This window comes from Sciurus vulgaris, assembly GCF_902686455.1.
Source record: "Sciurus vulgaris genome assembly, chromosome: 11".
NCBI lineage: Eukaryota > Metazoa > Chordata > Mammalia > Rodentia > Sciuridae > Sciurus > Sciurus vulgaris.
Genome location: NC_136472.1, coordinates 83,661,877 through 83,677,666, shown reverse-complemented (window position 1 = coordinate 83,677,666; position 15,790 = coordinate 83,661,877). Strand labels below are relative to the sequence as shown.

Here is a 15,790-nt window from a genome sequence, read left to right as displayed (position 1 = left end):
CCCTGATGGTAGGGACTATGTTGGAGTCTTCTCTGTCTTCCACAGTGCCTGGAACCGTGCCTGCCATCTGGTAGGCACACTGAACACCCTGGGAACCTTCAGAAGGACATTAGGAAATCCCACTAGTCCTCAGCCATGCCTCTGGGACCTGCTGACAGCTCAATAGTTTCCCCAGGCCGCAGCCATGTGAAGATAGGGGAGCCTACACCCCATCTTCTAGGGAGTGTGTTCCTGGTTAGCGTTCTCCTTCCTGATGTCCACAGTGATGAACATGCACTTACTAGACTACAACTGCTTACTAAGCCCCTTATCTCAGCCCAACACAGAACTTCCAAGCCAGGTATAAATCTAACTCATGTTCTAGAAGAAAATCCCACTCCTGAGCCAGCAAAAAGCAAACCATCTGGAAAACTGGAAATAGAACACAGAAGATTCACTTAAACCCCCAGTCTGCAACCAAATATTTTTGTAGTTCCTTCTGGATTCTATATGTGTGTTGTTACAATTAGAATCATGGTATGTGTGCTGTTTAAGGTTCTTTTCTTTCCAACAAACTCAATAAACAAAGTTTAGTAGTTAAGGGCACGGGCCCTTATAGTCTAATTCCCTGGGTCCAAATCCAATTTGTGTTATATGATCTAGAAAAACTCAGCAAGCTGCACTGTCCATTTTCCCATTCTGTAATATGGGGATGATTGTAGCAAGGATTAAATGAGTAAATATCTTTATATCAGGACATGTAAGGCACTTAGAAAAATCTCTGATATTACTTACTCATAGTATTTTTCATGTCATTACACAATCTTCATTTTTTAATAGCTGCAAAATATTCTACAGTAGAATATTATTTCTTTGTTAGATGTTAAGGTTTTTCCAGCCACTTTGCATTACAAATAACATTTTCATAAATGTCTTAGAACACATATTTCTGAGTTTTCCATACACAGATTCCCAGAAGTAGAAAGAAGTAGAACTATGAGGTCAAAGGTCATGAACATTTTATGCCCATGGTCTGCACTAGGAAATAGTTTTCCAAAAAAGGATTGTAGTCCTTTAAAATGCAAAGTGTGTTGGAACATTTTAGTTTTTATTGCTCCCTCACCAGCCCTAGAAAACATCAGTTTTTTTTTAAATTTGTGCATATTGAACAAGCCATAAATAGTTCCACTTTACTTTCCTTCTCTTTGACCATCATGGAGATTTAACATTACCAACTGTGATTATGTTTTTATTATGAACTCTGTATCAGTCAGGGTCTACACAAGTTGCTTTGACAGAGAAAATTAAATAAAGAATTGTTAATTACGTATTGAGGAATTGAAAAGCAGAAAAGAATCACTAAGGATCTGCTACCACCCCTGAGGCTGAAGGAACAACAGAAAGAGGAGGTGGCAGCTGGCTGGTGTTGGTATCTTGGGTTGGGGTGGGGGAGGCTTGCAGTGAGTGTAAGTAATGGACAACCTGCAGACTGGACTCAACTGCTGCTGTGGAGGTGCAGAACCAAGGTTGAGAGGCTGTGCCTGATTTAGCAAAAACAAAATTCAGGATGCTCAAGTAATTTCAATTTCAAATAAACAAATGCTTTCTTAGAATATGCATGCTAATGTTGCAAAGATATGCTTGTACTAAAAAATTACTTGTTTATCTAAAATTCAAATTTTACTTAGTCCTACATTTTACCTGTCAACTCTACAGAAGTAAGGTGAAGCAGAAAAAGGGTCCCAGCCACCCCACATCTAGCTTTCCAGTCTCCTTCTAGTGACCCTATTGGCAAATCCCAGCACAGAGCCCACTTGGTAAAGTTGAACAGGATTTGCAAATCAAACAATGTACAAAAAGGGTAGAGATTTGGAAGCTGATAAGTACTCAATTACCCAATAAGTGGCACAGTTCACCCTTTGGGTCTTTTTAACACCCATGCACGTTATTCTACACATTTGCACTCAGGCAACAAAAACTACTCTAACAAAATGCAACTTTCTCCAAGAAATGAAGACATTTTCACCTTCTCCCCAAAATGGATTGAGACAGTCCCAATGTCATTTTATTCATCGCTAGAAGATAGTCATACTATCCATCTTATGGGTGAGATTAACCACTCTTAAAATTCAGTTATAGTCACACTTTAAAATTCAGTTACTCAAAAACTAAAGCAAAGAATTAACCTCTAGCCAAATGTGCATAACATAATAAAGGGGAGGGAGAAGAAGAAAATATTAGCTAATGTATACCATTATATATAGTTATATAACAGTGAAGGAAGAAATATGCATGATTGCTACATTCCTTATTCATTTTAACCAGTGATGAGGCCATAGCTGATATTTACAAATTTCCTCCTCAATCTCCTATTCCATGTTTTCTTATTCTCAGAGAGAACTTCAGCTAGCCAGGGTCCTTACTCTTTACCCAGTAGGGTGACCTATACCTTTAGTTCTGAGGGCTCTGAATCTTCAGTAGTCCTTCCTTTCTTTAGTTATAATAGTATTCATTGATATTTACTATGGAGCATGGAAATTCTAAGATATACCCCAGAGGATTCCCTCAGTGCCAGATATACTCCTTCTTGCCCCAGATTTCCTGTTAGTTATCAGGATCAATCACTACAGCCAGAACAAAAGCCCTCTTTACCCACTGGTATAAAAAGTCCCAAATGGTCAAGGGATGATCTCAACTCCTGATTCAATAGAAACACATTGTGTATCCTGGTAGAAATATTTCTGTCTTGGAAACTAAAAGTTTCAATCCAGTGAATCACAAAGGTGAAGAGATAGGAAACAAAAATTCTACAAGTGAGTTATTAGGGCAAAATGGTGAGAAGGGCCACTCTCACTTCCAGACTCATGTATTCTAGCTACAGGAGAAAGAACCCAACATATTGTTTGCTAAATCAGATTATATATTGTATCTTTTAAGCTAGAACATCTTCCATATAGGGTGTTGCCTCAACCCAACTCTTTTTCTCCTTGGTCAGCTGGCCTCTGTATGATCTCTTAGGCCAGCTGCTCCTAAGTGGTTGAGTATTAAGACCAGTGAATTCCTTGAGTACAATACCTTCTTTTACTGTGAAATTAATTTCTTGATGATTAGAAGCCTTGTAATCTGGATGGTGAATAGGTATTCCAAACATCTACAGATGATAGTGCTGGCAGCAGCACGATAGACAAAGAGAGAAATTCCTATCTGGAATAGCTCTATAGTCCAGTGAAGACAGAGCTCTTGCTTGTCTATGATGGAAGGAGTCCAAGCTATACAGCCATCCACCAGATGGATATCAGAAATTCAACATCGGTCTCTGCTGTTCACAAATTAGTCATGCAGCATGAGTGGTAATAGAGTCTCATTGGTAAAAGGAATTCCATGCATAGACTCCATCCTTGGCCATCAAGTCTACTTTGTATTCAAGCCCACTAGGCAAACCCTAGGTGGCTGGGGAAAGATGCTGGCTAGTTGACATTCAGAGGACATAACATTTTATCTGCTTGGTGATTGAGAACCTGTTCTTATTACATTTTCTAGTGATTTTTCATATGAGGCATAGGTATCATCACACTCTGTACCTATTCCAAGAGGTCACCTTCATGTCACTTCTCAGAACCCCTCATCACCAATCTTATTTTTTTAATATTTGAACTTATATTTATTTGATTATAGGGTCATCCCCAATCTTATAATTTTATTCTCTCTCAAGTTCCTGACCACTCATCTCAACCAAAAACTGATCATGAATCAAAAGAGATCCAGGAGATGGGGATGTAGCTCAGTGATAAAGCACTTGCCTAGTATGCATGCAGCTGGGGTTCAATCCCTAGCACCCCCCAAAAAAGAAAAGTAGAACTAGTCCACTTCCCTTTGCCATTATCCTTTATATCCACCTGCGAAGCTGCAACCTGACACTTAGTTGATGCCAACATAGCATTAATAATGATCTATAAACAGCCTGAGGTTTTTTCTCCTTGGACTATGGTCTAAACAATTCTCAATAAGTCCTTAGCTGTAGACTGAGGGAGAGAAAGTTATACAACAGTGGCTTTATCAAGTCTCAACCACCTGCTCATGCAACTTACTTGTCCCTTCTAGACATACTCAAGCCATTTGTTAATGGTATACTACCAGGTACAACCAACCTTGTGACTTGGTGGAGAAGATGGGCAGCTCAGGACATATGGTCTCTTGGTCAGGTCATCCTCTCATTTTAAAAGATGTATTTGTCCACTTACCCTTTAAATAAAGCATTCTGGGAGCTTACACTTCTTTTCAGCATCTATTAAATTGTATTTATCCTGTCATTTCATTTATGGACAATGGCAGTAGCAAAACCTGGGGCCAAGAAACAATTAAGTATCTGCTCATCAGAAGAAGAATGGCTATCTACAAAAGAAGGCATGGATTTGCTCTAAAACTTTCAAGCCTATAGGCTTGTGACTTACATAGAGCTAAAAAAAAAAAAAAAAAAAAAAAAAAAAAAAAAAACTTGCTTCTTCCTGCACAGGACCTAGGTGTTTTGTTTTGAACTCTGCCAAGGGTCTTCTCTTGGAGGTTGGGAGCTAATGGCCAGAACTGATCACAGTCCACCCTCTTGCAGGCACAGCCTCTGTAGCTGTGGCAGGGATCCTGGCTGCTCTGAGAATCACCAAGAATAAGCTCTCCAATCACGTGTTTGTTTTTCAAGGTGCAGGTGAGGTAGGTACCATGAGGGGGTCTCTACTGTTGTTCCAGTTGAAGAATAAAAATGGGTAGAAGAAAATCAAGAAGGGTGGTGTTCTGTGGTTCTGAGAAGAGGAAGCAGCACAGTGTATTCTGATCATATCGGCTGCCTGAGCCTCAACAATTGAGTTTGTCCATACAAGAATTTATTTGGGACTCCTGGGAGTTGTTGGGCTATGGGATAAATAAGGGCTTATTTTGGTGAGATATCCAATCCATGCTGAACAGTTATTTCCCGTGTGTCTAAACATTTTCTTTATTGTACCTCTCAGGCAGCTATGGGCATTGCCCACCTTCTTGTCATGGCCCTGGAGAAAGAAGGTGTACCCAAGGCAGAGGCCACAAGGAAGATCTGGATGGTGGACTCCAAGGGACTGATTGTCAAGGTACTGTCAGTCTGGAGACCCAGAAGTTTCCCAAGAACTAAACTTGAAGAGTTCCCTAAAGGGTGAAGTTCTCAGACAGAACAGAGGAAGAGAACAATGGCAATGGTCTAATCTCCAAAGCAAGATTCATCCCAAAGTAACCTTAATTGCTCCTTTCCAAAAGTTCTGAATGTGTGTGTGAGTATGTATGTGTGTTCCTTCCAGCCTTACCTCCCACTACTCCTGCTTTTCACTAACCTTCAGCTATATTGAATATTTCTCCAAAAGTCATACATTCCCTCTCTTCTATACCTTTGCATATTTGTTCTGCCTGAAATGCTCTCTCTCCTTTTTTCCAAATACCCACTCTGAATCCTCAACCCCTTCCCAGTTTCCTCCTTACCTTCTGATTAAATTTAAATATTAGCTGCTTCAAGAAGCTTTCTGAGAACATTAAGTCTCAGTTTCTTACACTATGCTCACATAGGCATCCCCCTTCCATAGGCTGCACCCACCACTTTATAGACAGGCGCCTTTTACTTGTCTGTCTCCACACTAATCCACATAGTCTTGATGCCAATGCCTGGCACCTGGTATGCACATAATTAATGTAATTAATGTGTGAGGTATGAGTGAAATAATGATAGAGAAACAGAGAAACAGCTCAGTTTCTAACTAGAATGTGGAGAGGGACACAACTGGATGACCCCCCCCCCCCCCTTAGAGTTTGACTCAGAGCCTCATCCTTCAATATTCAGAATTTCCATCTCAGTGAGAGATGGAAAACAATGAGAGATGTAGAAATGGAGAAGTGCATAGGATCGTATACCAATAATAGCAAATACCCTCATCAGAAACTGGACTTCCTATGACTCTATGTGGAGCCAGATCACTGCCAGTAGGAACTTAGGTCTGAAGATTCCAGATTCCTCCTCCCACTCCAGAGCATAATCCAGCCACAAGTAAAGCTTGCCATTCTTGCCCAGTTTTCACCATCATTTTGTTCACCCCACGGAATTCACCCCTGCTCAAGGAACTCTCAAAGCTGACAACATCACTTTGGTTCTCAGGGGGCCAAGCTGGTCCAGAGGAGTCATAAAAAAATGTTTGTGCTCATTTATTAGCATTCATGCCAGCCTGTCACCCAAGGACTTCTATTTGGAAAAATGGAAGAAATATAGAGCTGTTCAGCTATTCTAAGTCTGTTCTGGAATTCAGCTTAGTATTATTCACAGGCAGGTTAATGACTCTTATAAAATACATTCATATTAGCTCCCTGGTCCTGGATGACTCAAGTCCCTATTCCTCAACTGGGCCTGGGTGCTGAATGTCGTGGGGTCAAAGGACTTGGTAAGACTCAGGTATTTCCTAAGAAGCTTTTTGTTCTGGCCCACCTTAAAAAAAAAAAAAAAAAAAAGCCTTATGGATCTCCTGATGTGGTTTGGGTTAAAGAAACACAGACACACACAGGTTTCATCCTAAGCTCTACTGGGAAATCTGATCAAGAGGTCAGCCCCAAGACTTCTAGAAGATCAGACAAAATTGTGGGGCTCAGTAGGGAATGCTCTTAGAGTTTCCAAAAGCATTCTTGCCCCTGCCTAACAGGTTCTCAGCACCACAACTTTTTCAATAAGCCTTTTTTTCCTATAGGGGAGGAGTCACCTGAACCATGAGAAAGAGATGTTTGCACAAGACCATCCTGAAGTGAACTCCCTGGAGGAGGTGGTGAGGCTGGTGAAGCCCACAGCCATCATAGGTAGGAGGATGCAGGTGATATGCTGTCTAGCCCAGTTAACTCTCTTGACTTGCAGATGGAGAGACTGAGGCTCATCCAGGAGACATAAGTAACTTAAGGAAATTCAGCTCTATCCCCTATCTAATGTCCAATTCCATGTCACAAACTTCTATGGAGTTGCTACTAAATCAAAGCCATAGAACTAAGCCACCACAGTAGGAGCTTACATAGTATAGTGGAAGAGTGCAGGCTGGTATCTAACCCAGATGAGATGAGCATTCCCCCCACCAAGACAGAGACTCAGCATCTCTCCCTGTACTAAGGGAGCAGCCCACTTTCAATGGCAATGCCTAGGAACATCTTCAAGATGCATCTAACTGGCAGGAACATGAAGTAGACCAGTGGTCCTTTAAGGATGAACAGGAGGCCTCAGGCAACTCAAGAAGACCCTCTTTCCTTCTTCTCTCTCAATCCCAATGTCAGATGCCATCCCCAAGACTCCTGAGCCTTTCACAGTACACCTAGTATCCCCAGGAGAAGAATGGGTTATTTACAAAGAATAGGTATCCCCACTACCCCACTTTTCCCTGTAGGTGTTGCTGCCATCGCAGGAGCCTTCACGGAGCAGATTCTGAGGGACATGGCCTCCTTCCACGAGCGCCCTATCATCTTTGCCCTGAGCAACCCCACCAGCAAGGCCGAGTGCACAGCTGAGAAGTGCTACCGGGTCACCGAGGTCAGCGGGGAGTCCTTCCTTCCCCCAGCTGAGAGGACATAGTAACAATAACCATAAGTAACCCTTTGAGGATAAAAAAATCCTCATCAGTAAACTGAGGTTCAGAAAGATGAAGTAACTTGCCCACAGTCTCAGATCTAATAAGGAATAGAGCTGGTCCTCAAACCCAGCTCTAACTCTAAAATTCTTACCATTAGGCTATGCTGGTCAAGTTTGCCCCTAAACAACATGGAGCTTTGGCCAGAATCCAAAGCTCTTATAAATTCTAGGATGCTTCCATGCGTGTCTTGTCCTGGGTTGGCCTTCTTAGGAGATGACAGGTAAAAAGGATATGATGAACTCTTATCATCTGTCAGCAGTTCCTTGGCTGTCAGATAACTTGGGTGGGGTGGGGGACTGAGCTTTCTGGTCATATGAATAAATGTACTTTGAGTACTTGCCATATTCTCAGCACAATGCTGGGCATTTGGGAGAAGATGAAGAAGGGTTCAACATTTGAAGACAGGAACAAGCTATCATCACTGCCCCAATCCCATCTCCAAACTACAACCTCTGGTTTTCTTCCTGGCTCCAGGGCCGAGGGATCTTTGCCAGTGGAAGTCCTTTTAAGAGTGTGACTCTGGAAGATGGCAAGACATTCATTCCTGGGCAAGGAAATAATGCCTATGTGTTCCCTGGAGTGGCACTGGGAGTCATCGCCGGCGGGATCCGGCACATCCCAGATGAGATCTTCCTCCTAACAGCAGAGGTATCATGTCCCTGCTCCCTTGAATGCTTTCAACGGAGCCTGTGGGTTAACACAAGGTCCTACATTGGGTCCCTAAAGATTCTTCCTCTTTTTGTCTCTTCTACCTGCCTGGTCCCAACCCTGGCAATGGATCCCCAAAGTACTTAAATCTCAGGCATCTCTCTAGATTATTATGGGTTTGACCTTCTTTCCAATTTCTTGCAGGCTTTTGGTGGGAGGTGGGGGGCAAGTAGTTAGAGGAAGCTGGTATTGTTAGGAGGAACTAGCAGTGAGGGGACATATCTAGTACTGCTCCCACCTCCAAGCAGTGTCATCAAAGCCACCTGAAACTGAGAACTTATGGACCATGACAGGTGATGAATTTTTCCAGCCACAGGCATTGGCTACATCCCTGGGATAACAAGACAGTCAGCTCCACGAGGACACTTTCCAAAAGGAAACAGGTGGAGTTCATGTCTGGCTTTGCCTATTCTGAGCACTGTTATGGGAATGTTAGGGATATACCTGTTCTGGGCATCATACCAGAAAAAGTCACAGAAGTGTTCTTTACTGGAAGAAATGGTTTATTTACAATGAGAAAAATCATTAAGAATGACAATTTCACATTTATAATAATGGTTATTAATAACAATTACAGTGCTGGCATTATCAAATGGCAGGACTTGACATATATTCTCATTCTGAAGAATTCATTGCCTAGAAATGTCTCTTTTCAGGGGTGATTAAGCTAATCAAAGTTATATATGAGTAGTAGATATATTTATACCTCTAACCTCTAAATAAATGTGTACTTCTAATCTCCTCCTAGAATTCCTCCTCACTATGGCACTGGTGAGAGCTCAAGCCAATGAAGCATGAGAATTGCTTCTGTAAAGCCCTGCCCAGATCCACCTCCATGAGTCCCACAGGGACCTGTCCCGTGTCCTAGGTCCCGTCTTACTGTGTCTTGTCATTGATCACTGGCTCTGCAAGGTCATAAAATAATGTTCCCTGAAGACTTTTAAGCTACCCCCCACCCTACACACACCAGTTATGACCTTGTGCCACAGCCCTCTGTCCATCCTGAGTAATCTGCATTCATATTTCTTCCTATTGCTGTGATGGGTGTTCTTGTGACTGTGAGAAGAGCTGTTTGAAATTCCCATCGGATGGAAAGAGTCACTTCTACTTAAAGCAGGCTACAAGTAAATTTCCCTGTTGGGCAGAAACACAGCTGCTATAGCCCTTCCTATGTGACCCTATGAGACATCTGCACACCCAACACTCTGTGCCATGGAATACTTTAGCTCCATCATTTCATGAAGAGTGTTTCCACTGATTACACGGGAAGCTCTTCTCAATCTACTAATTAAGCATCTGCTGTGAACAGGATAAGGCTCTTCACTTTTTTTTTTTTTTTTTTTTTTGGTACCAGGGATTGAACCCAGAGGTACTTAACCACTGAGCCACATATCCCCACCTTTTTTGTGAGACAGGGTCTCACTTAGTATAGCACTAAGTCAGACTGGCCTTGAACTTGGGATTCTCCTTCCTCAGTCTCCCAAATAGCTGGGATTACAGTCATGCACCACCATTCCCGGCTCAGGTCCCTCACTTCTAGGAGCTGACTATCTCATCTTCAAAGGCCCAACAGGTTATATTTCTGAAAGAAAAAAAAAAAAAAAAAAGACGATTTTAGTTGACAATTTATGTTGAATTTTATTTTCCTATGGAAAATTAATATAGATTTTAGGAGATTTATATGCATTACCTCATTTCATGGTAAAAATTCTGTAAAACTAGGTATAGAGTGTATCTTTATATTATAGACAAGGAACGTGAGGCATTGAGAATTTAAGGTACTTGCCCAAGGTCTCTAGGCTTATGAGTCACAGCATTAGGATGGCCAACGCTACTTGACTTCATGTTGCAAGACATAACCAGTGCCCAGCACCTTAGAAGTGACCATAATACCTTGATTCATCTCTTCACAGCACAAGTTTTCTAGATGCAGATCTAATCATGATAATCCTGTTTCTCTCTAACCAATTCATCTTCTATACCTCCACAAAGAGAAACTTTCAAAACACAGATCAGGCCAAATCTCTTCTAATTTCATACCTTTGTATGGCTCTGTTTTAGTCAGCTTTTTCACTGCTGCAACTGAAAGACCCAACCAGAACTCTAGAGGAGGAAAAGTATATTTGGGGGTTCACGGTTTCAAAGGTCTCAATTCATAGACAGCAGACTCCATTCCTTGGGGCTCAAGGTGAGGTAGAACAACATGGTGAAAGAAACATGTGGTGGAGGGAAGTGGCTCACATGACAACCAGGAAGCAGAGAGAAAGGTCTCCACTTGCCAGATACAAATATATACCCTGAAGCCATGCCCCCAAATCCCACCTACTCCAGCCACACCCTACCACTTCAGTTACCACTCAGTTAATCCCTATCAGGGGATTAATTCACTGATTGGATTAAGACTTTCACAACCCAATCATTTCTCCTCTGAACCTTCTTACATTTTCTTACATGTGAGCTTTTTGGGGACACCTCACATCCAACCCATAACAGGCTTCTTAAGTCTACAGAATAACATCCAAACCCCTTCCTGTGGTTTCCTTACAAGGTCACCAGACCTACCTTTCCCCTCCAGCCTCACTTTTAGCCTCTCTCTATCATCAACCCATCCAACACGACTTTTTCAGTCTCAGGTCCTTGTTCTCTCACATCCAAGTATTTGTATATAATTTATACTATCATGCATCTCCTCTTCAGTTAATCCATATTTAGTCCATCAGTTGTCAGTCTCTGACACTTCCTCTGGGAAGCCTTTCCTGAACAGCACATGAAGCCCTGTCGTCCTGTCTTTATGTCTCCTTCTCATTGCACTTCCCCCTATAATTGTTAGAAGTGTTCCTATTTGCCCTCTCACAGCAGTCTCTGTGAGGGAAAAGACAATAACTTTTCACCTTGGGTCCTCAGCACCTAGCACAGAACTCATCATATTGTAGAGCTCAGTGAATGTTTGAATGAAAGGGAATGGGAGGGGGAGACTCACTTCTTTGGAATAATGTCTGCAAACTCTGAGGTGAAGTCAACTCCACTCCCTGTCACTTCTGGGACAAACAGTTCTCAGAGAGCACCAGTGGATCTTCTCAAATTTGTCTTCTCATATTTAAACTGGACACAAGAAGATAAGGTAGGAGTAGTTTCACAGACACCACATCTAAAAAGCTGACCTGCAAGACTGGCTAAGCACCAGCACCTGAGACTGGAAGATGAGGTTTGCAGAGGTTATGTGCCATTCATTCACTGGAGAAAAGGCCTTTCTCAGACTGGGACCATGACTAGGAGAGGTCATGGAGCCCTAAACACAGGAATGCTTCTTAGATGGGCACCCAGGATTCCAAGCTTGGGGAAGGGGCTGGAAGCAAAAAGTGAGAGATGTAGAATCTCTGTGGAACAGACTGAATAAACCAATAAGAAACCTCTTAGTCTTAGTGATTTTCCTTTAAAATTAAAAAATCCCCATGTTGTTTTAATCCTCATGCAGTCTCACAGCATAGAAAGGATGTGTCCTTGTTTAAGGCTAAGAGATAACAGTAGGAACTTCAACATTTGATCATGTGTGCAGGGCTGGGGTAAAGGGTTGCCCTTGTTTTCTGAAGGCAGAAATTCAGCTTATTACTCTTGGTTCTCTCCCTCTCTCCAGCAAATTGCCCAGGAGGTCTCTGAGCAGCACCTATCCCAGGGGAGACTGTACCCACCACTCAGCACCATCAGAGATGTATCTCTGAGAATCGCCATCAAAGTAAGAGTCATCCTACACCTATAAATGGGGAGCAATACTCAACCACTTTCTCTTTGTGACTTTAGAAGGACATGGAGACAGCAGCTCTGGAGACACATTCAATTCCTTGGGCTGCATAGTATGCAACCCAGAGGGTAGCTGACTAACTCCTGTCTGCAGCCTGCCTAGGCGAGTTCTGGGAAAGCTCCTGTATTTCCCCTCAAAACAGCAGGCAGAAAAGTCATCAAAGTCCATGGTCTTGTGTGCCAAAATGTGGGTGGAATTTTTAAAAAATGAATCATAATCACCCATTTATAAGAAAGGTCAGCTTGCATAACTTTATGGAAAGGGCTCAGGCCTCGGGGTCCCAGCACTGCCAATCAGGTGGAGCAAGCTTGGCCCAATCATTTCACTTCCCTCAACCTCAGTTTCCTTCTTTTCCAAAGAGGCCAGTAGTGCCTGTCTCCCAAAGTTCTAGAGAAGATTGAAAGAGAACAGAATAAAGTTCCATACCCAGTGCCTGCCTGGTAGAGGAGATGTTCATTCTTCCCCTTTCAGAATGACTGGGCCATAGGGTGATCATGTTTGTGGAATATTCCAGACTATGAGACTATGCAGGGTGATGGGTTTTCAAAGAATCAAAGTATGGTGCCGTAAAGACTGGCCCCAAATGATAGTTGTTGACATTGGATAGTGACATATAAGGATTTACTATGCTATAATTTCTGTTAGTGCATATGTTTTTCTATAACTTTTTTGGGGGGTTGGTACTAGGGATTAAACTCAGAGTCATGTGACCACTGAGCCACATCCCCAGCCCTATTTTGCATTTTATTTAGAGACAGGGTCTCGTCTCACTGAGTTGCTTAACACCTTGCTTTTGCTGAGGCTGGCTTTGAACTCACAATCCTTACAACCTTCTATAACTTTTAAAATGCATTGCACGACAGTACACGATCTTTAAGTTGTTCTCTGCAGGGTTTTTCCCCACTTAGTTCCTTCCTTTGGGGGAATATTTAGATTCATATTCTCCTGAAGCCAAATCTAATACCCAGAGAAGAATCTTCAGGATGTTCATCCAGTTCAACCCACTTCCAAAACAAAATTAGGTACAGAACATTTTTTCTGTTCTCTAATTTTATCCTCACATCACTCCAGAGAAAGGTATATTCCCTCACTCTACAGATAAGGAAACTGAGGCTCAGCAAGGATAATGTAATGGCTGGGGACTTGTGGGCAAATGGAAGCAGGCAGAATTTAGGCTGGGCCTCTTAACCCCGGCCCAGTATTTTTTCCATTATGTCAAAGCTGCCTGCTTAGGCAAGAAAGCTAGTCAGTGGTTTCATGGGCCAAACTCATATGAGGAACATGACTGGCTCATCAGAATGTATTCTGCTACTCCAGGCTCTCAAGCAAGGGCCTTTAGGTGGGTTTTTCCTTAGATCCAGTTCTTTAGTCAAACATGTTTTTCCCTAGGTCCTCGACTATGCGTACAAACACAACCTGGCTTCCTGCTACCCAGAGCCTGAGAACAAGGAGGCTTTCATAAGATCCCTCGTCTACACTCCGGACTATGATTCATTTACATTGGACAGCTACAGTTGGCCCAAGGAAGCCATGAATTTTCAGACAGTCTGATGAGTCTCAAGGGCTGGTATGGGGTTGGATGAAACCCAGAGTAACACCCACAATATAAACGGGTTCCAAAATGGCCATCCTTGTCACTGTGTGTGTGTGTATTTTTCCTCTGAGTTTCTCATGAGGGGAGATGCTGAGGCATACAATGAATGAGAGCCTTATTCCTGAAGGTCCTGGGAGTTCACTTTCCTATCACCCTTTTCTGAGTTCTTTCCCAAGCATTTCTTCATCCATTAATTGCCAACTATTGTCTAGGCTTGTGGGAAATACTGAATCCTGCCTAGAATCCCATGTTCGTAGAGATCAGGACTTAGTGGACGAGATTGGACACAATTCATTTTGCCATAAAAGAGAAAGTACTAAGTCTATGAGAAATATGGAGAAATATGCAGGCAGAAGTTAAGGGTGCTCACAGAAGGGAGAGGACACTTCCTCTGAGCACATAGGCTCAGGGGGAGAGAGGCGGTTTTTGGCACTGAGTTCCAACAGTGAAGGATGGGTGGGAGTCATGGTGAGATGAGGAATTTGAGCACAGTCACTAGGCAGAAAAAGTGGCCCACCCATAAGGGAGTTCAGTACGAGGCAGAGGAATACACTCCTTTCAAGACTCAGCAGGGTGTGAGGGCTGAGTGGCTGGATGTAGTTCACTAGCTAGTCAGGAATGATCACCGCCCAATGGGCTGTTGGGTATTAAACATTCCTTTTTGGTTACTACTAAAAGAAAAACCAGAGAAATGTGGGTGGGTAAGGTCAGCGCGCCAGTGACTGAGAAGGAAGAGAGCCAATGAAGGGAGAATACCATGGGGAGTTCTAAGGAAGACTTTCATTTTCCTGGCTCTGGAATGCACACTCTCTTCCATCCCTCACACTCTGAAGTAATTGAGCAATCCCTAGTGGCTTTCCTGTAAAGGTGATGTCAGTCCATCCTAGGTATTTTTTAGACCAAGTTCAGCACTAACCTTCACTTCCTTATGTCCAGCAAAGCCCTCACATAGGAGGTAAGGGTGGGATAAAGGTTGCGGCCCCTGCTAAGACCTATAGGGACAGAGGCTTCCAATTTCTAATTTATTTGTATAAACCATCTTTAGGAACCTGCCCCTACTGCCAACTCTGCCTCAGGATCCCCACTGCCCACAAGGAGTAGGTCCTACATAACCACCTCTCAGTGACAAGTGGACTATTAGGTTCCTAGAAGAGTAATTAGCAGAGCTATCACTCACCTCTTTCTCAGGTCTTATTCTGTTTAATATCTGCTTCCTTAATTCTGGTGCTCAGCCAAGAATGTCCTGAGAAATTATCCCTCCTCTATGATTCCTGAGCTCACACAGAATGAGAAACTATTCAGAAGAGGGTTTAAAGAATGAAACTGAAATCTGAATATCCAAGAACTATTTACACTCTCTCTTACCATCATGTCCCAAACACCCACAGGGTGGTTGTTTGTTTTATAGAAATTGATAAATGATCCTAAAACATACATGGAAATGCAAAGAACAGTCACATTAAAAAAAAAAAAAAAAGAACAAAGTACACTATTCAATTTCAAAAACTTACACAATTATATAATGATCAAGACTGTGTGGTCATGTAGATAAATGAAAAAGAACTGATAGTTTGCAAATAAGTGCTTATGGTAAATTGATTTTTCACCAAAGCTACTAGGATAATTAGATAAGGAAAGGAGAATCTTTTGAAAAAATGATGCTGAAGCTACACAGAACATCCAAATGAAAAAAAGAAAAACTTTAGACACCTCACACCATAAACAAAAATTAACTTGAAATGAATAGTAAACGTACATGTAAAAGCTAAAACTATAAATTTCTTGAAGTAAATAAAGTAGAAAATCCTTGGTATGTGAGTTGAGGAGTGTTCTTAGATGTTATTATAAAAGCATGATTCATAAAACAAAAAGTTCATAAAACAAAAATATATTTCACCAAAATTTAAAACTTCTGCACTTTGAAGCATACCATTAAGAAAAAAAAGACAGCATATTAAGAGAAAATATTTGCAATTCATGTATCTGATGAAGGCATTAGATCCATAATATGTGAAGAACTCTTACAACTCAATAATAACCCAGTTT

At 42.0% G+C, this 15,790-nt stretch overlaps 1 protein-coding gene across 2 annotated transcripts in view; it reads left to right on the top strand.

The window, feature by feature from the left end:
* ME3 (malic enzyme 3) overlaps positions 1-15,315 on the top strand; it is a 218,517-nt gene extending 203,202 nt beyond the window's left edge. For both annotated transcript variants that reach the window (XM_079105588.1, XM_079105589.1), the window contains exons 9-15: positions 4,586-4,683; positions 4,980-5,093; positions 6,723-6,828; positions 7,401-7,543; positions 8,118-8,291; positions 11,986-12,084; positions 13,540-15,315. In XM_079105588.1, coding sequence (XP_078961714.1) covers positions 4,586-4,683; positions 4,980-5,093; positions 6,723-6,828; positions 7,401-7,543; positions 8,118-8,291; positions 11,986-12,084; positions 13,540-13,701 — 896 coding nt within the window. In that variant the 3' untranslated portion in view covers positions 13,702-15,315. The remainder of the gene's footprint in view (positions 1-4,585; positions 4,684-4,979; positions 5,094-6,722; positions 6,829-7,400; positions 7,544-8,117; positions 8,292-11,985; positions 12,085-13,539) is intronic.
* The last annotated feature ends 475 nt before the right edge of the window (positions 15,316-15,790 follow it).